At 51.6% G+C, this 26,724-nt stretch overlaps 1 protein-coding gene and 1 long non-coding RNA gene across 3 annotated transcripts; one reads left to right on the forward strand and one right to left on the reverse strand.

Moving 5' to 3' along the window:
• Positions 1-901: 901 nt before the first annotated feature.
• On the reverse strand, positions 902-4,266 carry LOC102013726. The gene is made up of 3 exons (XR_001231137.1): positions 4,240-4,266; positions 1,890-1,946; positions 902-1,174 (listed from the first exon to the last, which is right to left on the reverse strand). It is a non-coding gene; the product is annotated as an uncharacterized LOC102013726 (long non-coding RNA).
• An 8,004-nt stretch (positions 4,267-12,270) lies between these two features.
• Rpl22 (ribosomal protein L22) lies at positions 12,271-20,968 on the forward strand. 2 transcript variants are annotated; one of them, XM_005404101.2, is made up of 4 exons: positions 12,271-12,379; positions 14,244-14,348; positions 17,260-17,384; positions 20,767-20,968. In XM_005404101.2, the coding sequence occupies exons 1-4, from the start codon at positions 12,368-12,370 to the stop codon at positions 20,909-20,911; spliced, it is 387 nt and encodes a 128-aa protein (XP_005404158.1). In that variant the 5' UTR covers positions 12,271-12,367; the 3' UTR covers positions 20,912-20,968. The 2 variants fall into 2 exon arrangements, with proteins under 2 accessions (XP_005404158.1, XP_005404157.1); XM_005404100.2 differs by lacking the exon at positions 12,271-12,379 and adding an exon at positions 12,386-12,989.
• Positions 20,969-26,724: the final 5,756 nt, after the last annotated feature.

Here is a 26,724-nt window from a genome sequence, read left to right on the forward strand (position 1 = left end):
CACAGGCCTGCGTGCTGTTCAGACAACCAAATTAAACTGGGTATCTGCTTAATGTACAGCTATCTGGGCATCATTTAGCCTCCAAAGCTTGTACATTCTAGAGTAACTTTTTAAGCATTTATTAAGCTACTCTTAATTACAGAGGTACTATATAGAAATAGAAAATTACCAGGAATAAACAACTTCAAAAAAGGGTTGCTAAGAGCCAGTCGGGTGTTGCATGCCTGAAGTCCCAGCACTCACAAGGCTGAGGCAGGAGGATTGCCATGAGTTGGAGGCCAGCGTGAAGGACAGAAGGTGACACAGTCTCAACAAAACAAAATATGGTTGTGCCACAGCCCTACCAACCCAAGGGGCGGGGGCAGCAGTAGCTTAGAATCTGAGGCCTTGTGGTGACCCTGTGCCACAGGGCTGCCAGCTGCTCTCCTGGCTTCCTGAGCTCTGCCCTGCTGTGAGCCACTGCTTGGGTTGCTGGGTGGAACGTCCGAGGCACCAGGCCGACAGTGGGGCCAGGGCTCAGGCGCAGGTGGATTCCTCACAGCCATGCAGGCGCTGTACGGCGGCAGAGGAGGTTCATGCTGGTGGCCAGGTCCGAACACAGATGCAGACCCCTGTGGGCTGCCACCTGTGCGTTCACTTCTCGGACTGGGAAGGCCCAGGGTGGGCTTGTGGCTGTGAAAGGGGCCAGGACTTCAAGCCGTGGGAGCACAGGAAGTGGAGCAACCTGACCACTGCAGAGTCTCCGGAGTTTACTGATCAGTTACTACCTTTTTAAGAAATAAGCAGTGGTAATCCCAGCACTCAGGAGGCTGAGGCAGGAAGATCACCATGAGTTGGAGGCCAGCCTGGGTCCAAGGTCAGCCTGAAGTACACAGACCTTACCAAAAAAGAAAAAAAGCTGAGGCTGTGGCTCACTGGTAGAGAGCCCTTGGGTTTGATCCCCAGTATTGCAAAAGAAAAAAAAGAACATTAAGGGGAACAGTTTAAGTGGCCCAGTCTTGGGTGCTCAGGTCCTTTGCTAAGTCAGCTGTCCTCTTCCCCAGGGACATCGGCCCGCTCTTCTGCTTGGGTCTGAGATGATCTCTCTTCAGCATGGCCTCTTCTGGGACAATGCTCAGGGCGTGGTCGATGTTTTGGGGCTGTGACATCTTCTCCCTCTTGTCTGTGGTGTCCCCTGGATATTTCATAAGGGACAGCTGAGCCTGGGCAGGTCTGCACTGGCCCTCCTGTCATTCTCCCAGTGTGGTGGGGACCCAGCCACACCCATGTCCTATCAAGGATTCTTATCTCACTGCCGGGCAGCGTCCTTGGAGACAGCTGCTCCTGGCCCAAACAGCAGTCGCTGGGGGGAAGGCGGGCACCGAGCTTTGAATTCTTTGAATCAAGGCTCCCAGGAGCCCCTGCGCCTTGTGTGTGTGTGTGTGTGGGTGTCTACCATGCCCCCAGTACACTGATTCTAGGCAGATCAGCAACCTCTATCCTCCCCTAGTCCTGACAATGATGCCATCCCTGCCACGCCTGTAATCCCAGTACCCGGAAGGCTGAGGCTGGAAGAGCTCTGGGAGTTCGACCAGCCTGAATTACCAGATGTGTCACTGCATACTCTTCCCTGCCCCTGGCAGGGATTTCAGTAAACACTGCTCCAGTGACTAACCCTGTTTACACTCGAGGGCAGAGCTTGAAACCACAGCCCTTTACTGTTGTAAAGTGGTCCTGCCAGACTCACATGTCATCTAGAAAGTCACTTTACAGAGTGAGGCCCAGCCAGGTCACAGAGCTGGTCCCTTCCAGGGAGCCCAAGGGGAAAATGAAACCCACAGGCTTCCTTGGTCCTGTGCTTGTCTCTGAAATCGGATCACTCGCTTTACCTGGCCAGCACCTTGCCTTACCTGTTGTCTTTGTACAGGTTGAGATTTTCTGACAGCTCGTCCACAGGTGCCTGGAACCTGGGTGGAGGGAACAGGTACTGCGATGCTAGCATTACAGACAGCTAAGCTAGGTACAAATGTTACAGGCAGTCAGACAGGGCCGGGCCCTCGAGGGAAAGGGCAGAGGCTGAGGACATGTTACACCTGTGGCCAGCCAGAGGCACATCTGTGGGAGGCCAGGCCTCAAGATACAGACAAAGGGACCAGGCCAAATGTCCCAGGAATGAACAGTGACTGGGAAACTGCTCACCTGGTAAACAACAATTGCCCCAGTGGGTCCCCAGAACCTCGTTCTTTCCAGGACCACTTCGTTTGTGGCCTGCTTCCCCATTGGATCAGTATTACCTAAACTTGTAAGCTTATTGGCAGCTAAACTTGTAAGCTTATTGGTTGATCCTAGTTTTGTCTCACGTTGTGCCCACCTTGTGAGTTGGCTCTATAAAACTTCTGTAAAATGGGGTCCACAGCAACCCACTCAGGATCCCCTCCTATCTCCCAGGAACTATTTTTAATTCCCAATAAATTTGCTGACTCTTAACCCCCATTGTTCTTTAGAATTCATTCTTTGGTTTTGGGGAACACAAACCGCATATCAGAAATCTAACAAGTAGGGGCTGGGGATTTAGCTCAGCAGCAAAAGCGCCTGCCTGGCAAGCGCAAGGTGGTGAGTTCGGTTCCCGGTACCGGAGAAAAAACAAAAACAAAAACAAAAACAAAAAACAAACAAAAAAAGAAATCTAGCAAGTTGAGAGTTACATGTATTTCCCCTATATCATTTTGAGCTCCCACCAAGACAGTTGTGTTTGCTTTTATTTCCTGGATTCTGGATTGTGTCATCTAGGGAATCAGAAATTGTCATCCTTGTTTGTCAATTACTTATACTTTGAATTTTTATGTGTTGTCTTTTCTTTATGCTTTTTTTGTTAAAATGATGATAAATTTAAATTGAGAACATGGGAAGATTATATTTCTTCAATAGGACATTTTTCTTTTGCAAACAAAAAGCTGTATTCCTGTTTTGTGTATGCTGCATTTGGACTTACTAGTTGCTGAATTTATTGGTGCTCCTTGCTTGTCCTGTTTGATTTGTTAGATAACAGCACTAGGGAGAAGTGATGTTAGAGCACCCCCAAGTGGACTTTGATATGAAATGCTGTAAAATAGGTCTTGGCACAGGCATATTTAACTGTTTCTTTGGCCTTGTCTCCTCCAGACTTAATATACACCTGCCCAAGACAAGAATAACTGTGTCTATGGAGTGCTTTTTTGTTTTTTGTGTTTTTTGAGGGACTTTAGATAGATCCTCTGTGGAGTATCTCTGACTACGGATTGCAACTGCAACCCCCTTGTGCCAGAAGTAATCAGAACACGCATCCCTCCTTGCCCCCTCACGGCAGTCAGGGGTGCCTCTTCAAAGGAGTGAAGAGTTAGAAATACAGAAATATGATAGGCAGTCAGACAGGGCTAGGCTCTCAGGGGAGTCAATACAGAGGATGAAAACATATTACAATTATGGCCAGAGGTGCATCTGTTAGAGGTCAGGCCTCAAGATAAAGATGAAATAAATGACTGGGCTGGGGATACAGCTCAGTGGTGCAGCACCTGCCTGGCAAGCATGAGGTCCTAGTTCGATTCCCGGTACCAAAAAAAAAAAAAAAAAGATGAAATGATTGGGCCTACATGCCTCTCCGAGGGATAAACAACAAATAACATTAACACCAGTCAGCCAGGTGGGTGGCAGAACCCCTGCTCCATCTCTTCATAAAGAGGCCCTTATTCTTTCCAGGTACAATTGCTTCAAGACCTGCTTCCCCACTGGATCAGTATTACCTAGGTAGCTAAAACTCATAATCTTACCGGCTGAGCCTAGTTTTGACCTGTATTGTGCCCACCTTGTGATTTTGCTCTATAAATCTTCTTCTGTAAAATGGGGTCTGCAGCAATCCACTCAGGGCCCCTCCTGTCTCACAGGAGCTATTTTCATTCCCTAATAAGTTTTCCTACTCTTTTTTTTTTTTTTTTTTTTTTTTTTTTTTTTTTTTTTTTTTTTTTTTTTTTGTGGTACTGGGAATTGAACTGAGGACCTTGCATTTGCCAGGCAGGCGCTTATGCCGCAGAGCTATATCCCCAGCCCTAAGTTTTCCTGCTCTTAACCTCCATTGTTCCTCAGGATTCATTCTTCAGCTCTGGGGCACACGAACTCGGTGGATCAGACATGCAGCAGGTTGGGAGTTACACTTATTTACCCATGTTACAAGAAGCTACAGAGCCAGGCCCTGAGAGGCCTTAGGCTCACTGCACAAAAACTCACCTGAGAGCCAGGTGTGGTGGTGCACACCTGTAATCCCAGCACTTGAGAGGGTGAGGCAGGAGGATCAACAGGAGTTCGAGGCCAGCTTGAGCTACACAGTTCAAGGCCAGCCTGGACTACACAGCGAGAGCCTGTCTAGAAAAAAATAACATTGAAGTAAGCACTCTAGGGCGCTCTTTTGGTTCTGGAATATTTACCAGGGTCCAGTCGCTTGCCAGGCCTGGAAAGCCACCAGCTGTGGTAATGGACAGGGTGGTCAGGTCTGACCAGGAAGACACCACAGAGTTAGGAAGAAAGCCCATAGGACTGGTGGCAGAGTGATAATCACCAAGACCTACACTGGTCAAGGTGTTCTGGGACCTCTCTGGTGATGTCCGCTGGGACCCAAGCGCGGAGAATGCACAGGACACTGAAGCGGGAAGCTTCTGGCAGAGGTATGGGGGTGGGGTCGGGCCAGCTCCCTTTGTGGAATGGGAGGACGCTGTGACCAGGGTGTTGCTGGGGGCAGGAGGGCCAGGAATGGTGCCCAGGAGGACCAGCAGCCCTTCTGTGATGGGGCTCAGGCTTGGAAGAGGTCACAGCTGTGTGGCGGGCAGCCGGGGCTGAGGACGGTCAGCTGCGGCTGGGCTGGGCTTGGAGGTCACAGTAGAAAGCACCTGGGTGGCCTGAAACAGGGAGGTTAGTGCACTGGACAGGGGGACAGATGGGGCTGAGGAAAGGAGGCAGGACCTCTCCGGGCTTCCTGCTTGAGCGCTGAGTGTACACAATGCCATTGGCCGAGTGTGGGTGGCACTGAGGTCCTGGCCCCTGCTGAAGCTGGTGCCGCAGAGACGCTGCAGCAGGGATATCAGAAAGGAGGACTTGGAGGGGAGTCGAGTGGGAAGGCCTAGGGCGTCTGCACTCTGACAAGGCTGCCGGGAACAGACTGGGGTGCAGCTCCGTGCTAGTGTGCTGGTACCACGTGCCAGGCCCTGGGCTCAACCCGTAGCACCAGAAAGAAAAAAGAAAAGAAAAACCGGGGAACCGGATGAAGTCACTTAAGGAAAAGAAGCTGGGCGTGGTGCTGCACGTCTGTAATCCCACAGCTCTAGAGGCTGAGGCAGGAGGATCTCCGTGAGTTCAAGATCAGCTACATAGTAAGCTCAAGGCCAGCCTGGACTACACAGTGAGAGCCTGTCTCAAAAACAAAAACAAAACAAAACAAAACTCACATGCACACACAAAAAAGAAAGAAAGAAAAGACAAGAAAAAGGAGAGGCTCTTGGAAATTAAAACCAAGATGGCAGAAATGAACTACCAAACGGCGGTGTTGGAAGATGAGGAGGAAATCCTCCGGAAGTATGAGACAAAAGATAGCAAAGGTGAAAAGGAAGTCAACATTCGGTCATGGGAAGCCTGAAAAGAGAAAAAATGAAGAAATCAAGTAATTAAAAAAGAAATGTGCCCAAGCCACAGGACAAGGATTTCCAGGTGGAGAGGGGCCATGGTACTGAGCAAAGAGTGGACAGAGAACCTCACCAAGTGAGATGCAGGCTGCCGGGGCAGGGGAGAGCGGGTCACATCATGGGGCTAGAGCTCCTCAGGGGTACCCTTCGACGCTGAGAGACCACAGGGCAAGGCCTCCAAGGGAAGCCCTTCCCGGGTGAGAATTTCCACCTAGAGACGGTCTGCTGAGCACCCTAGGGTGGAGACGGCGTACAGCGGTGCTGTGTAAACTCAGGTCTGAACACACTTTCTCCCGGGCTGCTGGCGGTGGGCCCCAAAAAGGCAGGAAATGGCATGCAGGAGGCAGGCGGGGCAGATGCAATCCCCAGAGGGAGGTAGGGACGGCTGTCCACCTGGCCAGGCGTGGCGGGTGATGGGCACACCCACGAGCCCTGTGCCAGCCCAACTGCCCTGATGCCCACCCGAGCAGAGTGTGACGGCCTGGCCCAGACCCGGCTGGCCCTGGCCGTGGGCTGAAGAAATCCCCGCCCCCTCCTAAGTGTTCCACTGCTTAGATGCACCGAGGACCTCATGACACCCCCAGGAGTCCCTTCTGCCGTGAGCACCTGCCGAGGTGGCACTGGCACTGTGGCCACCGAGGGCCATTTAGTCCCAGCTGCCTCCGTGTGGGTCCTGGTGGCGAAGGCTCTTGGTGGGTTCTAGAACCTGCCGGATGGGGGTGTCTCATGGGGCCCCCTCTTACTCCCTTCCTTCCTGGGTTGTCTCCTGACGTGGGGTGCTGGGGCTGGCCCTCAGGGAGTGGCTACCTCCTGGAAGACATCTTGAAAGCCCTCCGTGGAGGCCTACTCTGAGGCCATCCAAGCATCCAGCTGCAGGAGGTCGCCCATGATCTCCGCCTTGACGAGGGCATGGCGCTCGGTGAGGTCCGGGTACAGCTCCCAGACCTGGTTCTTCAGGCTCTGCACCTTCCCCTGCAGGCCCTGCCTGGAGGCATCCTGAGTGTCAGGGCCCCTGCTGGGGGCAGAGGGACTTCCCCCCGGGCAGAGCCCTGCCTGGACAGTTAACTGCAAGCTGGTGAGGAAGGAGTGGGGGCCCCTAACTTGGTAGGAGTCATAGGGGTAGTGCTCTGTGAAGGGTATGTCCTCATCCTCCACCAGTGGTGTGAGTCTGGGGACTGGCAACCCCAACATCTTTCCTGCTGGGAGGGGGCAGCTGGGCCCCATCAGCACCTTGGGCCTGAGCCCCTCGCCAGCCTGCAGAGAGAGCAGTACGGAGCCCTGGGGTGGGTGGACCAACTTCCCCTCCCAGGCCCCCCAGGGCACCCCCCTGCTGCTCAGGGCTTCCCCAAAGCATGGCGATAGGACAGAACCACCGGGATATGAGAAAAGCACCATATAAGATCACACCCAATGACACCCACATTCACAAGCCTTTTTTTTTTTTTAAACAGTACTGGGGACTGAACCCAGGGTTTTCACACTAAGCTACATCCCTAGCCCTTTTCTATTTTTTGTTCTGAGACAGAGACTGGATAAATCACTAACTTGCCCTGGTTAGGCACCAACTTGTAATCCTCCTGCCTCAGCCTCCCATAGTGCTGGGAATACAGGTATGCATACCATACCATGGCAGGCCACATGGCTGCTCTCCCTAGTGTTTCCGCTGTGGGTGGAGGGCAAGTCCATTGAAAGCCCAGGGTGCCTCTGGGAGAAAGGTGTGTTCACACCAGTTAGACAGGGAGCTGGGTGCCACACCCACTCTCTCTGTCTCTCCAGTGCACACAGGCCACTTCCAGCATTTCTCTTAACTACTGTGGGGTTCCTGGTTCTCCTTCGGCTGCTGTTTCAGGCCTCCCAGCAGGTGCATCGTCCAGCCCAGCCTCAACATCCCCTCCCTCTGTACCCTTGCCCAGTTCTGCACGTGGTCTGCCTCCCACACTTGCAAGGAGCTGGTTGTGCTGGGGATGCCAGGTGGGCGTGGCCTCCCCCAGAACCCATGTGGGGGTCCCCCACCCCCTGTGTGGCTCATGTGGAGACATCATCCCCCACCACCAGCAGAGGCTCCTTGTAGTGGCTCCCAGGGTCAGGGTGAGGTGGAACTGAGTTCAAGTCAGTAGGAGGCACACGGAGTGTCGCAGGCTGAACACATCTGGTTCCACCCTCACAGCCAGAAACCAGCCTGAACCCTAGTGGGACTAAAGGTACAGGCTCAGTGGGCTTTTCCACTACCGTGCCGTAAAGCTACGGCTGGCTTGCTGCAATTAATCAACTTGGAACTAGACTCCGTCTGCCCACATTGTCTAACAGTGACAGCAGAGATATGCCTTGAAGTGGACTTTTTTCTTTTTTCTGTTGTTCTTTTTTTGTCTTTTTCAGACAAGGTCTCACTATGAAGTTCAGGATGGCCTTGAGCTCACTTTGTAGCCCAGACTGGTCTTGAGCTCACAACGATCCTCCTGCCTCAGCTTCCTGAGTGCTGGAATTACAGGTGTGCACCACCATGCCCCGCTATATTCTTGCTTTGATCTCTTCTCTATCTATTTCCCTACCTCTTCTGCACCAGTTCCCAAAGTGTTTGTGATCCTGCTTTGTCTTTCAGCCTTGCTTCTAATCTCTTCCTTGTCTTCTATTTCTCTATTCTCCCCCGAACATCTTTTAAATTTTCTGCCCTGAGGGTAAAGTCATCATATTGAGGGCATATTTATTGTGTAGAATTTTTCTGGTTCATTTTAGATTTTGTTATATAACCACGAATCTAGTTCATGTGGTTAAAGGTGGCAAATTAATAGTTACCATGGTTTGTCATTTTCTAGGCTGTATTTGATACTACTGCTATTGCTGATTGTACCACTTTAGCCAAGGGGACGTAACTATTCTAATCAGTTGTTCTTCCTTGTACACCAACACTGGGATTGCACAAGGGTCATAAAAAATAATATAGGCCAGTGCCAAAGAACCAGGGCCTAGGCCAAGTAGGCAGCAACTTCTCATCCCCCGTGAACTGAAGAGGTAGGATCTTACAACAGACTCAAAACCCAAAGGCCAACTACACCTGGAAGACACCTCTGAGAAGTAGGCTAAGGGTTCTAAATACTAGCAATAAAGCTACTTGCCATAACCAATTTATAAGCATCAATCCAGGAATTAAACTAAAAAAAAGAAAACATACTTAAACAAAATGCATGTCAAGTGGTGGGGGATATAGCTCAGTGGCATAAGCACCTGCCTGGCAAGCACAAGGTCCTCAGTTAGATCCCTGGTACCAACCCCCCCCCACCAAAACACACACACACACACACACACACACACAAAGTGCATATAATTTACAGGTATAAATTCTTTGTGATGAATGCGATCATTATATATACTTAAATTGTACCAATAAACTTTTTTTTTTGTTTGTTTTTTTTGTTTTTCTCCGGTACCGGGAACCGAACTCACGACCTTGCGCTTGCCAGGCAGGCGCTTTTGCCGCTGAGCTAAATCCCCAGCCCCCCAATAAACTTAATTGAATTGAAAAAAATAAGATGCAACCCTAGACTTCCAGTTCACCAAAGGCAAACCCAGGGGGCAAAGGGGCAGAATGATCTGAAAACCACATACCTGCACTCTCTGAAGTGGTAACAATGGAAGTAACAAAGCAGATGAATAAGGGTCTAGAAAAAAATCACATCAGACATAATTTCTCAGATAACTACAGATGGTAACCATAATGAAAAACATGGATAGTGACTGTATAGCAGATACAGATTAAAAAAGTGGAGCTTAGGAAAATGATGGAAATCATGAAGGCCCAACATAGGAAAGAAATGAAATTCATGAAACAGATTCAAGCAAATATCCAGGAGACTAAGAATTCCATTGAAAGTATATGCAGCAGAATGAGCCAATGTGAAAACAGAATCAGACCTAGAAGATAGAATTGGAGTTAGCTATATTTCTTTAAAATAGCAAGGGACCATAAAAAAAATCAACCCAACAGGTGCTGGATGACGCAAAGAAGAATAACATAAGATTGAGCTGATTCAATAAAAAAGCAAGAGATAGCACAAATGACATAAAAAAATCTGCTCACAGAAGTAATGGCAGAAAACCTCCCATGAGGTGGAAAAAGAATTTGACACCAGTAAGTGGGGCATGTAGAACTCCAATTAGCCATGATTAAAAATAATCTACACCAAGGCATATAATAGTCAAATTTCAGAAATTCAACACAAGAACAGAACATTAAAAGCTGTTAGAGAAAAGAAACAAATCACCTATAAAGAAAAGTCCATCAGGGGCTGGGGATTTAGCTCAGTGGCAAAAGCGCCTGCCTGGCAAGCACAAGGTTGTGTGTTCGGTTCCCGGTACCGGAGAAAAAACAAAAAAACAAAAAAGAAAAAAGTCCATCAGAATCACAGCAGACTTCTCAACAAACCCTCAAGGCAAGGAGAACTTGGAGTGATGTATTTCAAGCCATAAAAGAAAACAAGCTCCAACTCACAGTGATGTACCCTGCAACACTATCTTCCAGAACTGATGGAGAAATAAGATATTTCCACGACACAGAACATCTGAAGAAACTCATGACCACAAAACCAGCACTCCAAAGGTTCTGAAGGATATTCTATAAAGAGGTAACAAGGACTACAACTCTATGAACCCCAACAGAATGAATCCACCAGGTCAGGCAAGCAATTAAACAGAGGGGGAGGGAAAAGGGAACCAACAACAGGAAAATAACATTGCAAAGCTAAGTCATTATATATCAGTTATAACCATCCGTTAATGGTCTCAATCCACCAATCAAAAGAAACAGACTGGCAGACTGGATCAAGAAGCAAGACCCAACAATATGCTGCATACAAGAAACACATTTAATTCAAAAAGAAATGTAAAGACTGAAAGTCAAAGGGTAGAAAACAATACTCCATGTGACAGGAAGCTGGAAGAAACGGGTAGCTATTCTGTTTGCAGACAAATGGATTTCAAGCCAAGACTGATTAAGAGAGACAAAGAAGATCACTATATCCTTCGAAAGGGAGGGCCAAGGGATATAGCTCAGCAGCACAGCACCTTGCTTAGCAAGTGCAAAGTCCTGAGTTTGATTTCCGGTACCAAAAAAAAAAAAAAAAGACATAATTAAACCTTTGAAAGGGAACAATCCAAGAGCAAGAGATAATGGTCATAAATATATATGCACCAAACACCAGTGCAACTAACTATATAAAACAAATATTATTGGGCATAAAAAATCAAATAGGCATTAATACAGTTGTAATGGGGGAATTCCTGTTGTTGGTTGTTGTTTTCCTGTTGTTGGTTCCACTGTCACAAATAGATCAATGAGACAAAAAAATCAACAAAGAAATATTAGAACTGAACCAAACTTTTAAACAAATCACAGCCTCAGGCTGGGGTTGGAAATTGTGACCCTTCTATTACAGAAAGTTAAATTAGGTAGAAATATTATAGGCAGTCAGACAAGGCCAGGCCCTTCAGGGAGCGGGGACAAAGCTGAAACACATCTCAACTGTGACCAGAGACATATCTGTTGGAGACCAGGCCTCAAGATAAAGACAAAATGACCAGTTCTATATACTTCCACAAAGGACGAACACAAACTAATGAAGATCCGGACCCATCATTTCTTAGAAAAGGTCTGTGTTCTTTCCATGCACCCGTGTGATGTGACTTGTTTCCCTATTGGATCAGTATTACCTAAGAGGCTATACTTGTATCCTAACTGGCTAATCATAGCTGTAACCCATGTTGTACCCACGTGGGTCTTGCTCTATAAAATCTCCCTATAAAGTGGGGTCCTCTGCAACCCATTCCGGCCCCCTTCTGCCTCTTGGGAGCTATATCTCTCTCAATATCTTCCTGCTCTTAACCTTCCTTGTTCCTAGAATTCATTCTTCCATTTTTAGAGAACACGAACTCAGCGTATCAGACATCTAATAGCTTGGGAGTTGTAACATTTCCCTAATATCATATTTGGAGGTTCTTAGCACCCCTGTAACACTGATCTTTCTGCCTCAGGACCCCAGCTGAAATCTGCACTTAAATCAGATCCTCTGGTGTTCCACTGAGAAAAAAGCATAAGCCCTTTTAGGAAATTAGGAAGCGAGGGGCAGCGATCAGGTTGTGCTCGGCTGTACGGAGGAGGGCTGCTGTGTAAGACACAGCCCCAGGGCATGAGTATCCTAAACCGTTTAGGAAGGAAGAGGCTGAAGTGGTCTGTAGCCCTGGGACTTCCGATCGATCGATCGATCGCCTAAATTTCCCGGACCAGAAGGGATTTCCCCACCTCTCCGTTAGTGGGCTCGAGTCTCATCCCATTAGCTGGTAATTTTTAGTGAATTTCATTATTCTTTTTTTTTGTTCCCCAAGACTTTCAAAAGTAGAGCTAACCTCTTTATTTCTCTTTGGGCTCGTCCAGTCTGGCTCCCCCCCCCATCGCCGCAGTGGGATGGTCCGCCGGGCTTCCAATCTTGCTTACAGCCTGCCAGGCTCGGGAGAGGACAATCTTGGCATTCAGGCAAAACCAATCAGTCGCCGACAGTCCTTAAGCGGGAGCGATGTGAGCTCGAGGGGCGGGGCCGAGCTGTTAGTGCTGCCTGGTCCCTGCGTGCCTTGCGTGCGGCGGCTCTTTGCGTCTGCGTAGTGCGTCTACCTCCCTTTCTGATTCCTCGGCCGCCATGGCTCCCGTGGTTAGTATGCCTCCGCGTGAGGCCTTGGCTCTTGCGGACGCACGTGGTCGTCGCTGGGCTAGCTGTGGCCCAGGCACTCGTGGGATGGCGCCCTGCTGCGTCCGGCAGCTGGGGACTGGCAGGCCGGTTAGGGCGGGCCGGCCCTGTGGCCGGGCCCAGCACGTTGTGGGCTGAGGAAGCCGCGTTTTGGGGCCCTTACGGGAGACCGGGGTGCTCTCGGAACCGCGGCGACAGCTCAGACGCTTGCCCGGGGCGGGCGGGGGACCGCAGCCCGGAGCTGCGCGCCTGGCTGGCCCCTGGCCCGGGATCTGGTTACCTAGGTGAGGGGCGGGGAGGAGCGGGAGACCTAGCTGCCGCCCGGCGGAGTCGCGCCTTGGGAAGCCCGTGGCCGATGAGGGAAGACGGACCGCCGAAGGTTGGCTTGGCTTCGGAGAGGCTCGGGGTCCAGTGCCCTGGGGAAATGAGCCTAGTTCGGGTGCAGCCGTGCCGGCCCTTCTCGGTGTGGGGCGCGGGCCGCATCTCACAGTTTGCGCTGGCCGGGCTGTGTGGCCACCTCGTGCCGCGTGACTTGGAGGTTGCCGTTCTCCCGGATTCGGATTCGTTGAAAAAAGTTAATTTTGAGGCTGTTTTTTTTCCTTTGTTTGGGATTTCCTGGGGTTATCTTTCCGGTTCTCTGGAGTCTTTCTGCCTGGATGGGACCGTAAATGAGTGTGCGTTTGTGTGTTTGTAGTTTAAAACCGTGGTACCTATGGGAGGTACCAAGCGCATTGTGGATGGGTCTGCCTGCTAGTTGTGCGTTTCGGGAGCTAGGTTTTAAAGTAATCCTCTTGTGCCGGGCATGAGATACTGTAAAAGTGACTTTTTTTTGTTAGTATCTAATTGTCTGAGAAGTTGACCCAGTTTGAAATGTTTTAGGTGCTCCCTTAAACGGGAAGGGAGGTGAGATGCATGCTTGGGAAGGTATTTTTAGATTCTGCAAACTTTGGTTTTTCTCCGGCACCGGGAACCGAACTCACGACCTTGCGCTTGCCAGGCAGGCGCTTTGCCGCTGAGCTAAATCCTCAGTCCCAGATTCTGCAGACTTTTTAAGGCGAAAATACAGGTGACCAGGTTGTGCAGATCTATTTTAATGCCGTCAGGAGTTTGTTGAGGAAGAAAGCTAATGCGTGCTACTTTATTAGTCCGGAACCTCATACGATGTGCCCTGTTGGGTGGTTTGAAAATGCTAATTCATAGGCGAGGCGGTTAGAAGGCCAGACATTGTTGACGGCGGTGTTAAAGTAAAACGCTGAGTTTCACGCTTAACCTTGTTCAAGCTGCAGTGGATCAGCAGCCAGAATCCTGTGCGTTTGTCCGTGCTATTCCTGAGAAGCCGGGGGAGACAGGATTAAGGGAGAAGCTGAAGTGAACAAGGACGCTAGTGTGGGGACACAGGAGGAGGACTGATTTCACACTATAATTGTTAGTTATGTTTGCGTGTAGATGCCTGTGTCCTAATCCTGGCATCTAAATGTGTTCGGGAATTTTAGGTCAAGTCAAAGGGAAACGCTTACCGTTTGCAGAGAGTGGGGCTGCTGGAGAGATGGAACGGGACAAGGGCTAGGACGATTTTCTCATTCATCGGTCCCGAGCTTGCTGCTCCCACGGCGCTTCAGTGTGTAGAGCAGGTCTTCTGTGATCCTGCTGTGCTTGTGCAGAACACCGGTTCTGGTGCTCTGGAGAAGGATCCTATCTCCGTGGATTGTGTATTGTATGAGCTTTTGTGTCTCTAAAAGCTTTCGGTTTCGTTAATTTTCTTTTTCTTTCTTTTTTTTTTTTTTGAACTGGTTGTGGCTTCATCTCTGTTGTCTGTATACTTTCTTAGAAAAAGCTTTCGGCAAAGGGGGGCAAAAAAAAGAAGCAAGTCCTGAAGTTCACGCTTGACTGCACACACCCTGTAGAAGATGGAATCATGGATGCTGCCAATTTCGTAAGTTACATCCCTGTCACCACTCCTGACTGAGAGGGAATAGACCTTTTAAGATGCTGTTGAGGCAGGAGTGGTAGTGCGTGCATGTAATCCCAGCACTGGGGAGGCTGAGGCAGGAGGATTGCTGTGAAGAGGAGACCAGACCGGGTTATATAGTGAGTTCAAGACCAGTCTCAACTACGTAAGGAGACCGTTATGTCTCAAAAAAAGCTGTTAAGGAAACTTAAGAGTCCATTTCTGTGTTCAGGCTTGCAGGCTGCTCAAGTTTTTTGTCACTGAACTCAAGTGTGAGCAAGTTACTTGTTTGTTTCTCAGGCTCACTGTCCAGGGTGGCTGTTCTGAGGAGTCAGCAAGATGGGCTTCCAGTCACCCCGGCTCTGGATGTGGGTGCTGGAGAATTGTCTGATTTCCCCTGACCTCCTTTCCAAGAGTTTCCAAGGACTATTTTACTTGAAATTGAGAGACAGACAGGTGCTGTCGGGCGCCCTTGCACTTGGTGGGTTCCCCATCAGTGCCGGGTCCTTCCCACCGCCAGTCTCTCCTGGGACTCCCTGGGCCTGAGGATTCTCAGACCTGGGTGCTGAGGCTCCCTAGCTTCCCAAGGTTCAGCGGTTAAAATACCCTGCTTGCTGAGTTTCACTGCAGCTTGTTTTTTTTTTTTTTTTTCATATCTTGAGCTGGCCTGATTTCTTGCCCCTATATCGGGGCCCATTCCCCCAATGTTACCGTGCTGCACTTCAGCCTTAAATTGTATCATCTCCTGGCTGCATTTCACTCTGTAGCTTGGTTCTGCCTCCCACAGCCCTTGGGGGATGTGGAAGTAGTACAGGAGTCACCTAAAGTTATATTTATTTATTTATTTATTTTTGGTCTTTTTGAGACAGGGTCTCGGGTTGGGGATTTAGCTCAGCAGCACAGTGCCTGCCTGGCAAGTGCAAGGTTGTGAGTTCGATTCCTGGTACCAGAAAAAAAAAAAAAAAGAAAGAGACAGGGTCTCACTATGCATCCATGCTGGCCTTCAGCTCACTCTGTAGCCCAGGCTGGCCTCCAACTCAGCGATCTCCCACCTCAGCCCCCTGGGGTTACAGGCGTGCGCCACCACACTCAGCTCTGTTTATTCTTTAGATTCTAGGGGGCTGGGGATATAGCAGGCACCCGTGGGTTTGACCTCCCAGCCCCTCCACTTGCATGCACCCACGCACGTACCCACACCCACACCCACACCTGTGAGTGCGCACACACAAAAAGTGAACGCTTGGCCTGTAGCCACTGGCAGTACAGGGTGGAACTGGGTAACCTTGTGGCTTGTGCTGCCACGGATACCCGTCATGTCCCTGTCCCTCGAGCAGTTGCTCGGTTGGCTCGAGCCTCCCCCTCGCCTGCGGCTAGCTGCTTTCTCCGGGCCTCTCTGCCCTTCTGACTTGGTCATTTCTTCCCATTTGTGTCGGCGTGGTGGCTATGCGTGGGTGTTCTCCCTGCGTGCTTTCCCTGCGAGCCATTTCCTTATACGTGTGTGGGAATTGCCTCTGGAACAGCGACGGTGAGCCTTGTGGAGACCGAGTGCCCAGGCTACTTGAGGCTTCATCGCCTGGCCCGAGACTCCTTCCTGAGCGTGCACGTGGCTCTTCTGCGCCCTCACGTCATGCTCGGCTGTTGGGGCGACTTGGCTGGCGTGCCCACTGCGGCAGCCGTGCCATAGGTTCACCACCACTGTTTTAGAAGCATCCTTAGGGGGGAAGCTCAAGTCATTTATGTGTCTAAGGGTGCAAAAGATTTCTGATTTAATTACCACCTCCTGCAGTTAATATGTTTCGTATTGCAGCTCAAAGAACTGTAATTTTTACATTGTGCTGAGGCTCAAACCCAGGGCCACCGAGCCATGTCCCCAGCCCTGAGAATATGACTTTGGCCCTGAAAGGGACGCACCTTACCCCCTTGGTGAGAAAACACAGGGCAGGTCTCGGGTCCAGCTGACCTGCGCTGGCACTGGGTTCGCAGAGTGTTGACGTCTGGGCTCCTGGGTTGCTGCCTCCTTTGTACCATGTGTGTAGCCTGGGCAGAGCTGCAATGTACTGCTTGCTGTGTCTCTTCTTTCTATTCTGCTCTCTGTGATAGTGCTGGGAATGGTGCTTAAGATTCCTTAGGTTCATAAGTGGCTCGGTTTTTTCACTCATTTTTTTTGAGGTGGAGTCTTGCTTTTATATAGTTCAGGCTGGCCTTAAATTTGTGGTGATCCTCCTGCCTCAGCCTCCCAAGAGTTGGGATTACTGATGTGCACCACCACATCTGGCTGTTGGTTTTTCTTATTGAGACAGGGTCTACCTACCTATTTCAGGCTGGCCTTGAACTGTGTGTAGCAGTCATCCTTGTGCCGCAGCCTCCTGAGTGTTGAGATTACAGGGGTCCACACCACACTGGGTCTGGTTGCCTGTTCTTGACAAAAGTTTGCCTTGCGTTTCCTGTCTACTCTTTTGTGGTACTGGGGATTGAAGCCAGGGTCTCGTGCATGCTAAGCAGATGTTCCATGCTGAGCTGCAGCCCAGTTTTTTTGTTTTGTTTTGCTTTTTTCCTTGAGGTGGGCTTTGCTGTGTTGCCCAGGCTGCCCTCAGGCTGAGGTACGCCTGCCTCGGGCTCCGGACAGCTGGCTTACAGGCCTGTGCAACGGTCCTAACTTCTGTCTGCTCTTCACCTTGGCCCGCACGTGTGCTGGCGGCCAAGCCCTCTGTGGGAGCCGTTTCCCTGGTGTCACGCCGGGTGCTGTGACGGTGCTGTTCCTGCCTGCTGCCCTAGATGTCAGACTGACGCCTGAAGACTTGTCATCGTTGAATGTGGGGGAGGGGGTACAGGCGGCCGGCCGCTGGGCAGGGGTGTGGGTCGCTTCAGTAATCAGTCGATTTGGCGATTTCCGCAGGAGCAGTTTCTCCAGGAGCGAATCAAGGTGAACGGCAAGGCCGGGAATCTCGGTGGAGGGGTGGTCACCATCGAAAGGAGCAAGAGCAAGATCACCGTGACTTCTGAGGTGCCTTTTTCCAAAAGGTACACGGGGCCGTCCCCACACTCGGCGGGCGCCCGGGAGGGGTCTGTTCTGTGGTCACGCCTGCGCAGCACTGGCCCCCATCTGATGCAGGGAGTGGCGAGTGTGTCCGCACGGTGCTGTTCAGCTGTAACCTCAGGGCCTTTGCACTCGGTCACACCTGCTGTCCACTTCGTTTCGTGTTTTTGGAGTTTTGAGACGGGTCTCACTGTGTCGTCCAGGCTGGCCTTGACTGCAGCTGTGTAACCTGGGCTGTGTTTACTGAAATACCTGCCTGTGGCAGAGAAGAGATCTGTTACTTTGTTTGAGACAGGGTCTTGCTGTGTAGTTCAAAATGGCCTCAGATTTGCAGCAGTCCTCCTGCCTCAGTCTCCCCACTGCTGGGATTACAGGTATATGGCACTGTGCCCAGACTTTGTGGGTTTTTTTAGAGATAGGATATGTCTTATATAGTCTAGGCTGCTCTTAAATTTGCAGTGGTCTTCCTGCCTCAGCCTCCCAAATGCTGGGATTACGGGCTTATACAACCATGTCTGGCTTATTTTTTGTTTGGGGTTTTTTGGGGGGGTACCAGGAATTGAACTCAGGACCTCATGTTGCCAGACAGGTGCTGTGCCGCTGAGCTATATCCCTGGCCCCTTATTTTGTGTTTTGGGACAGGTTCTTGCTGACTTCCTCAGATGGGACTTGAACTTGGAATCTTCCTGCTTCACCCTCCCAGAATGCTGGGATATCAGGCGTGTACCATCATTCCTGGTATAGCTTTTAGTTTTGATTCCACTTTCTTTGTAAGAGTTTTTTTTGTTTGTTTTTTGTTTTGTTTTGTTCGTTTTTTGTTTTTTTGTTTTTTGTTTTGAGACAGGCTCTCCATGTGTAGCCCAGGCTGGTCTCAAACTCACGCAATCCACCTGGCTCAGCCTCTCAAGTGCTGGGATTCCAGGCATGTGCCGCCACACCCAGCCTGATGTAAGGGTTACTATGGCTCTGGACAATGAATCAGAAGTCTCAGTTTAGACTGAAGCCTCTCCAGTTGCTGTGATTCCTGTCTTCTTTCTTCTCCAGAGAGAGGTATTAATTCTGTCCCTCCTCCATCCATGAGGGTGAGGTTGAAAGGCTTTACAAGTCCAGCCAGGCCTGGCGGTGCACACCTATTGTCCCAGCATGCTGGGAGGCTGAGGCAGGAGGGTGACAAATTTGATCCTAGCCTGGGCAGTTTTTAATTTTGTGACTTTGCAAGATCCTGGCTCAGAATAAAATACAAAAGGGCTGGGGATGTAGCTGAGTTGAGGGCCTGATTCGGTCCCGGTGCAGCACTGAGAAGGAGGTGGGTGGATGATTTTACAGTCACGTGACAGGTTGGGCAGGCTCACACCCCTCTCCCAGCCCAGGGCCTGGCACAAGAGAATTTTCCTATGCCGAATTGGACAGAGGGTGGTTTTGAGTTGTGCCAGGACCCCGGCTGTCGTGTAAGGTGTGCCGTAGCTGAAGGTGAGGAGCCGCTGTTAGGTGTCTGGCCGCCTGCATTCCTGATCTGCTGGGAAAGGGCTTTGACAGAGGAAGACACTCGAAGCTGGGCTTTCCAGGGCGCACAGCCTTGTGGGTTTGAGCCAGCGGAGCCGTGAGGAGGGCTCCTCACCAGTGTGCTGCGAGGACGGAGCCTGCCTGCCCCGCCCCCTCCCGTGTTCACAGATTGTCTGCTCTTCGCCCAGCAAAGGAGCTGCGGTCTTCTCACACGACTTCCCGCTCCCTCTGGCCCTGCTGGGGCTCGGACCTGAGCCCTTGAGCAAAGCTTCGTCCTCCTTTTTCTCATTTCAGAACAGGGTCTTGCTACGTTGTGCACATTGGGCTCAAATGTACGGCCCTCCTACCTCAGCCTCCAAGTAACCCACGTAATCCATGCGGGGAGTACAGGTGTGCACCACCTGTTTTGGCTCCTTTCTTTTGACACTAGTTTTATTTTCCTGAAACATGCAGGGCTGTTTCCTAATCTACAGTTTTGCCTTGTCCCGGAACTTCTGAGCTTTTCCTAACATTCTGAGAAGCGTCAGATTGCCTGAGGTTTGGGGTGAAGCACCTCTGCGGAATACAGTGCGACAGAAATCACAAGTGACCGCAGAGCGCGTGCTCAGTGAGTGAGCACGTGGCTGACTGGGCAGGAGGGAGCGGGTCTCAGAGCAGAGCCCCTCAGCCAAAACAGGCTGCGTTGGCCGCTCCGCGGCACCTGGCTCGTGGGAGCCCGACTGGGGTCCCTGCTCCTAGGCCAGCATCTCTGGGCAGCTCGTGTAGTTTCCCCAGCAGCTAAAGAGATGGTGAGATTTCAGGCCCACGCTGCACTGAGGAACCCGAGGCCGGCCGAGAGTTTGTGTGGCGCTGCGGCCCCTGCTCCCTTTTACGGGTGGGAGAAGGAATGCAGCGCAGGCTCCTGTGAGCCTGCTGCAGATGGGATGTTGGCCACAGAGCCAGCTGCTGCCCCCAGAGCAGCAGCACCGTTTCCTATGACTGATCAGGGCCCACCAACCCAAGGCGGCAGTTAGAGTAGGAAGATAGGGCCACGGTTGGGGCCCGTCTCCTCGTGGAGTGCTTGCCTAGCGTGCACTGAGCCCTGAGTTCCACCCTGCCAGCTCAGAAAAGCAAGCAGAGCCAAAAACCTCCGTTTAAATCCCCAAGGTTTCGTGCCCTTCTAGTCTAAGCTCCTCATTAGGCTGAGGCAGGAGAGTTGCTTGAGGCCAAGAGTGGGAACAGCCTGGGCCATAAAATCAGATCTACTCAAAAAGGAGAAAAACAGCCTGAAAACCAGAACGCTGCTGGAGAGAAGGCCTTGCAGGGGATACTGTCCTTAAGTTTGGATAGTGACCGTCACATGCAAGTGTGAGCATGTGCGTAACAGCCGAGAGTCCACTCTGGCTGTGGTGTCACCTTAGCTGGTGAGAGCTGGGTGGCGTGAGGTCGGTGCGGCCCTGTCCGGCACCACAAGCTCTCTCCAGGGCGCTGCCAGGTCTGCTTGGTGCTCATTTTTATTGCGAGTTTAGGTGCTGGGTGGCCGAAGTTTGTTCTTAGAGCACTGCTGGGTGTGTTCGTTTATCTCTGTTGTTTTGGCAAGGTGGGGGAACGTCTTGAATTGTCACAGGTTTATGAAAGTTGAAATGCTGAGGCTGAGGTAGGAGGATCGCCTAGAGCAGTGATGGCGAGCCTTCGAGAGCTCTCATGGTACGGACAGCTCGCTGCGGCTTGCAGGCCTTGGATTTGCCACTGCCGGCCTGGAGTTGGAGGCCAGCCTGCGCTACACAGCAGGGATCCTGTCTGAAAACGGGGATGAGAAAGTTGAACTGTTGAGAATGTAAGGCCATCTGTGTAGTGTAGTTCTCAAGTGTCCTCTCTCTGCAGGTATTTGAAATATCTCACCAAAAAATATCTGAAGAAGAATAATCTCCGCGATTGGTTGCGCGTAGTTGCTAACAGCAAAGAGAGTTACGAATTACGTTACTTCCAGATTAACCAGGATGAAGAGGAGGAGGAAGATGAGGATTAAAACTCCTTTGTCTGGAATATTTTTTATGAGTTGTTGAATAAAACTTGGGAACCAAAACGGTGGTTTATCCTTGTATCTCTGCAGTGCGGATTGAAGGGAACCTGCGGTCACGGCGGCGGGCTGCCCCGGGCGCCGCTCCCTGACAGTTAGACTCTTTCTCCTGCTTGCAGTGCGCAGTTCTTGTAGTGCTGCCCGCCTGTCGGGAGGAGGCTGCCGAGGGAAGGAGACCGTCCGCGCAGGCGCAGGCGTGGGAAAGGGCGTGGAGGTGGGAGCTGGCTTGGCCTATGTTAAAAAAATGTAACCACCACCTTCACTTGAATGTGATCCTCTACTCAGAGGAAGACTCAGGACTATAACACGTGGCTCCTCAGTCATCGAAAGCAAAATAGGTGATTCTTTCCAGGAAAATGGCAGTGTCAAGGAGATGCAGGTTTCTGGGACATTCGTCTGCTTTTTAATTCCAGATTACTCGATGCTCACAGTTATGTATGCCAATCTTTTTTCTTCCTGTAGAAGATGCGAGCCTTCAGCCTTCTGGCATATCCTGCCCTCCGTAAGAGGGTTCGAGGGCAGTTGTGGAGGTCCTGGGCGTTACTGGAGTAAGTGCACAGAAATGAACGTGTAAACCACGGCTTCCGCGAGTCTTTGCCATGCCGGTGTCCAGCAGGGGGCGCTAGAGACAGCGGCCGAGCTTCCGGATAGGGCTTCCCCAGGCCTCGTGGGAGCCTCCAAGCCCAGGGCTCCGGGCGTGTGAGGGGCAAGAGGAGGAGTGGGAGGTTAGGAGTTGCCCAGGACACCCCTGTGCCGCTTCAGTCCCCAGGTGGCCCTCCTGTCAAAAGGCCTACACACAGCTGAGGTGGTAGGTCAGTAGCAGTGACTGCTTCACTCGAGGCCCTGGGTTCAATGCCCACCCCAGCAAGAAGGAACTAAAGCGACCTATAAACGGGCCGATGGGCCTTTGAGAACCAGCCTCCACTGTGGTTTTGTGTCAGGTGAAGACGATGAGGGTGACTCCAAAGAGTCCTGCGCCCGGGGGCGGCCTTCGGAAATCCAAGCACTTCTGCTGTACGAAAACTAACACTTTTAGAGCTTGCTGACAGCTCATCTCCACCGGAGATGAAATGCTTAAGTTCTGCCCGGGCTGCAGTTTAACATGTGCCTCTGGGGTTGAACTACACAGGTCAGGGCTTTGCCGTTTCCCCTGTGGCAAAGGCTCTAGCATCTTCTGTTTCTATGCAAATCTCTTGAAGCAGAATTGCTTGCAGACTCGCCCTCTCGGAAGGCAGGATTCTTTTCAAACCTGCGGGGGGTGGGGGTGGGGGGGTTGCTGGGTTGTCTTGGGCTGTGTCCTTACCATGATACTAACTTTGTAAATCTGTGGTTTGGATTTGCAAATTTTACTTGTTGCGTTGATGTTCCTATGTGGTAATTTTTAGTTTGGTTGTAAAAAAGAATCCTGGGCTGAATTCAGCATTTTTTAAAAAATAAAAAAACTGGTCCCAGATTTTAAGACTTGTAATAAAATTGAAACTTACTGTTTTTTCTATGCCTTTTTGAACTCTTGTAACTGGGTTTTGATCACATTTTATATTAAAGTGGCTAACACATGGCTACTACTGTGCAAGCCTTGTTTCTTAAAGGACTGGCATGTTAATCTGTTAAACTTCGTCCTCACTCTGAATTGCTCTGCTGAGAAGCACCTCGCTCTTTCTTAGATAGAGGGGACAATAGGTCCTTTATTTCTGTTTTCTTTATTCTGCAGTTTTGCCTCTGAGATCCTGGAGCTGGCAGCAGCTGAGTTCCAGGACGGCTTGGGAGGCCCGTGCCTTTTCTGAGGGGACTGTGTCGGGAACTTGAGCTCCATCACACCGGCACTGTCTGTGTCCAGGGCATCCTGTAGACCTCGGTTCCTCTGGCAGTCAGTCCTCACGCCTCACCGGCCCGTCAAAGGTTAGGGCCCAGAAACTTGAATTGTGGAGGGTTTTTGAGACAGTGTCTCTCCTACGTAGCCCAGGCTGACCTTGAACTTGTGGCGATCCTCCTGTCTCAGCCTCCAGAGTGCCGGGATTACAGATGTGCGCCACCACACACCTGGCTTTGGAGCTGTGGAGTTTTAAGCTATGATTTAAGTTCATAAAACTCACAGAATGGCCACATAGGCTTGTTCCTGCCAGCACCATTTGCCAAAAATGCCCCCTGCTTCCCTTGGGAGTGGGGCAGCGAGGAAGTGAGAGGCCCCTAAATGCCAGGGTGTAGACATTTCTAAAGGTACTCGTCTCCCTTCCTGAAACCTGCAGACCTCCCCTTCTGTAACTTCTTCCTGGTGTGGCAGATTGAATCTGGGGCCTTTGTATTGAACTAATTCCCCAGCCCTTTTTTTCCTGTATTGTAAAATTTTGAGATAGGGTCTCAGTTGCCCAGGTTGGGCTTTGTGATCCTCCTGCCTCATCCTCTCAAGTGCTGGGATTACAGGTACACACCACCATTCCCAGCTGTACCTGCTTTCTTAGACTCCTGGCTCGCCCCCTACGCCTGGCCGGTGTGAATGGGCAAAGGAGGGGACTGAGGATGTGGGCCCCGTGTTTGTGGAGATGGTCTGTACTAGGGCCGGCGGTGGAGGCTGCCCGTGTGGGGCACCTGTGCACCCCGCAGGAGGTCCTGCTGAGGGAAGGCAGAGGACTTCCTTTCCTTTGATGCCCTCACGGTGCCTCTCTCCTGGAGCAGAACAAAACGGAACCCAAGACGTTCTGATGCAGCCGTCTTCCCGTCTGGGCGAGTCTGGGAATCCATATTACTTCGCTCCAGTGTGTTTCGGGCTCCGTTGGCTGCCTGGTCTCGGACTCTGCCAACCTGGCGGGTGTGCTGGCTGCCGCAGTGCTGAAACCCAGGAGCCCGCCTCCTGGCCCTGGCTCAAGGCTCCCTTGCTGAGATGCTCCTACCTCCCGAGACCCCAGGTGGTTTGTGCGAGGCCCACCCTGGGGAGAGGCTTGAGTAGGAGCTGGGTCTCAGGGCTGCCCGCCGTGGAGCAGGAGGCGCCCCGGAAGGCTGGGTCCCAGCCTGGCCACATGGTCAGCACTGGGCTCGGTGGGTGAGCTGCCTGAGGCAGGACCCGGACCGCGCAGGACTGGAGGCCGATAGTGATCGGCTACTACTGCAGCTCCGTTCCTGGGAAGAAGCCTTGTTCTTGATCGCGCATACCTAATGTCGGCACTGGAGATCGAACCCAGGCCTTCTCGCTGAGCTGCACACCAGCTTTCTCTTGTATTCTGAGACACGGTTCTGCTAGGTCACTTAGTTTCCAGGTTGGGCTCCAGTTCAGGCCTCTGCCTCTGCCTCAGCCTCCCAGGGTGCTGGATTACAGGCGTGTGCCACCACGCCCGGTTTATAACCAACATTTAAGAAAACGTTTGATTTTTGAATTGTCACTGAGGTTCACTAAGCTCTGTGATGAGCAAAGATGAGAACCTCATCTTCTCAAACTGTATCCTTAGTGGCAGACTTTTTTTCCTCCCCTTCCCCGTCCCGGTACTGGGAATCGAACTCATGACCTCGTGCTTGCCAGGCAGGCACTGTGCCACTGAGCTAAATCCCCAGCCCCTTTAGTGACTGGCTTGTTCTCAGAACGTCAGGGTTTATTGAATGTTCACCTTTTTAGGGCTGGATTTTAACACAGCAGGCATTTTGGGTCCACTGTCATGAAAACGGCCTTGGACATTTAATAATTTTAACAATAATAGGACTTCTCTTTTACAGGTTACTGGAGTTTTTCATCCAAAGCTCATTTGTGTTATTTTTTTTTCTTTCTTTCTTTTCTCTCTTTCTTTTTTTTAGACAGGGTCTTTGTAGTGCAGGCTGGCCTTGAACTATGTAGCCCAGGCTGGTCTCAAACTCAGAAATCCTCCTGCCTCAGCCTCCTGAGTGCTGGAATTATAGGCATGCCCACCATGCTGGTCAAAGCCCATTTGTTTCTACCATTCAATTTTTTGGTTTGTGTTTTTTGAGATCTTGCCCTGTAGTTCCAGCTGGCCTCAAACTCCCAGGGATCCACCTGCCTCAGCCTCCTGAGTGCTGGCGTTAAAGATGTGCGCCAGCCACCACCACATCCAGCTCTTGACCCTCCCAGTTTTTGTCTTGCTTTGCCTTGGTCTCTGGCTGATGTTACCCAGCTGCAGGGATCAGGAAGAACAGGGTAGAAAGGACACTGTGAGTGACGAACGTCTCCACTCAATGCGTTGAAAATGAAGCAGCTGGAGCTCTTCTTTTTTGAAGGATATCTCTGCTTCCTCAGGTGTGGAGCCAAGGTTAACGGCACAGGAACTTGGGAAGGGCAGGCCCATCATGGAGGCACTAGGAGCTGGTAGTGGAGGTGGCCATGTGGGGGGCTTTGGGGTTTTCCTGTACAGAAGACGGCTTGGCAAGAGCTGGCCGGCCCTTCCCAGGCAGTGACTGGAAGACACCTTGATGGATGTGGCCTTTTGGCTTCTCAGCCTGGCCCCTTGCAGGTGGCCTGGGAGTGCTGATCCAACATCTGTCTACAGTGGTGGCGCATGCCTACAATCCCAGCACTCTGGGAGGCTGAGGCAGGAGGATCACACGTTCAAGCCCAGCCTGGGCAATTTCGGGGGACCCTGTCTCCAAATAAAAGATAAACAATGGGCGGGGCTATTATGTCTTCACAGGAGCCCACTCTACGCTGTAGGGTGTATTTAAACATTTTTTTCCTCCCTTTCTCCTGATTTTACTTGGCCCAAACATGCTCTGCAGAGCCTGTTTTTTATTCTTACCTTTAATAAATGTAAAACTGCCACGGTTTAAAAAGAAAAAGGGCTGAGGCTAGGGCTCACTGTTAGTCACTGGGTTCATTTCCCAGCATTGAAAAAAAAATCGGGTAGGTGAGGGATTTCAGGCGCCCTGCACCTTGATCCTGGAAGTCTGGATAGACCTGCCCCTCCCAGGAATGAACGAAGCGTTTCTGTTTGAGGCTTGCTGGCAGTTCATCGGGATGGCATGAGATCGTGCCAACCCTCCCCTGGGAAGGACGGGCCCATCCTGGGAACCCCTGGCCTGGCCAGTAGGTTGGGCTGTGGCCACCTCCCCAAGGGGTGCTGTGCTGAGGACCCTCAATGAAGTGGACATGATTCTCCTGGCTCCCCAGAGGTGCCAAGGTGGGAGACCTCTCCTGTGACGCCTTGGTGGCAGCAGTGTGGGTTTCCAGGGGGCCCCTAGGTACCTGGCCACAGGCTTGCCATCGAGGTGCCCCCTAACCAGTCCTGGAATTAGCTGGTGACTCTGGCCGCTGAAACTTCAGCGCTCCCCAAGTAGCCGTCAGACTCGCAGCAGCCGGACAGCAAGCGCTCGCTGAAAACTCCGGTCTTGGTTCCTAGGGCTCTGGCCTCCATCTTCACCTTTAAAACCAGGGCTGGCGGCGGCTCCTCTCTCCCCGTGACAGGTGTCGCTTCGAGTGGGAGTTTGGGGCGCTGACCACGCGGGAAGGCGCCACCCCCGGGGCATGGGACCCCCGCGGCGGGAGGGAGGGGCGTTCTGCAAGCAGGCGCGTGGTGGGGGGCAGGGTGCGGGCGGCGAGGGAGGACCGCCCGCAGGGTTCGTCTGCAGCATCAGTGTGTGCGGGGTCCTTCCCCCAGGTGCGGCCACAGTTCCTTCCTCACCGTCTTTCGGGAGGGTGGAGGCCTGAGCGGTGCGGGAGCTCAAGGCAGTCAGCCCCGGGGGCCGCGCCTCCGTGCCTTAGATGACCGGGGTCGGGGTCCTTGGCCCGCAGGGAGGCGGGGAGGCGGGGAGCCGTGCCCGGGGTGCCC

The sequence above is a fragment of the Chinchilla lanigera genome, unplaced genomic scaffold (assembly GCF_000276665.1).
Source record: "Chinchilla lanigera isolate Chin_1 unplaced genomic scaffold, ChiLan1.0 scaffold00085, whole genome shotgun sequence".
In the NCBI taxonomy this organism is placed as follows: domain Eukaryota; kingdom Metazoa; phylum Chordata; class Mammalia; order Rodentia; family Chinchillidae; genus Chinchilla; species Chinchilla lanigera.

What these genes read in the sequence shown, in the direction of transcription:
- Rpl22 (XM_005404100.2), top strand. Translation starts at nt 12,771, where the DNA reads ATGAGGGAAGACGGACCGCCGAAGGTTGGCTTGGCTTCGGAGAGGCTC. An exon ending in ATTCGGATTCGTTGAAAAAA is followed by an intron (nt 12,990 to 14,243) that starts GTTAATTTTGAG and finishes ATACTTTCTTAG; the next exon opens with AAAAAGCTTTCGGCAAAGGG. An exon ending in GAGGTGCCTTTTTCCAAAAG is followed by an intron (nt 17,385 to 20,766) that starts GTACACGGGGCC and finishes CTCTCTCTGCAG; the next exon opens with GTATTTGAAATATCTCACCA.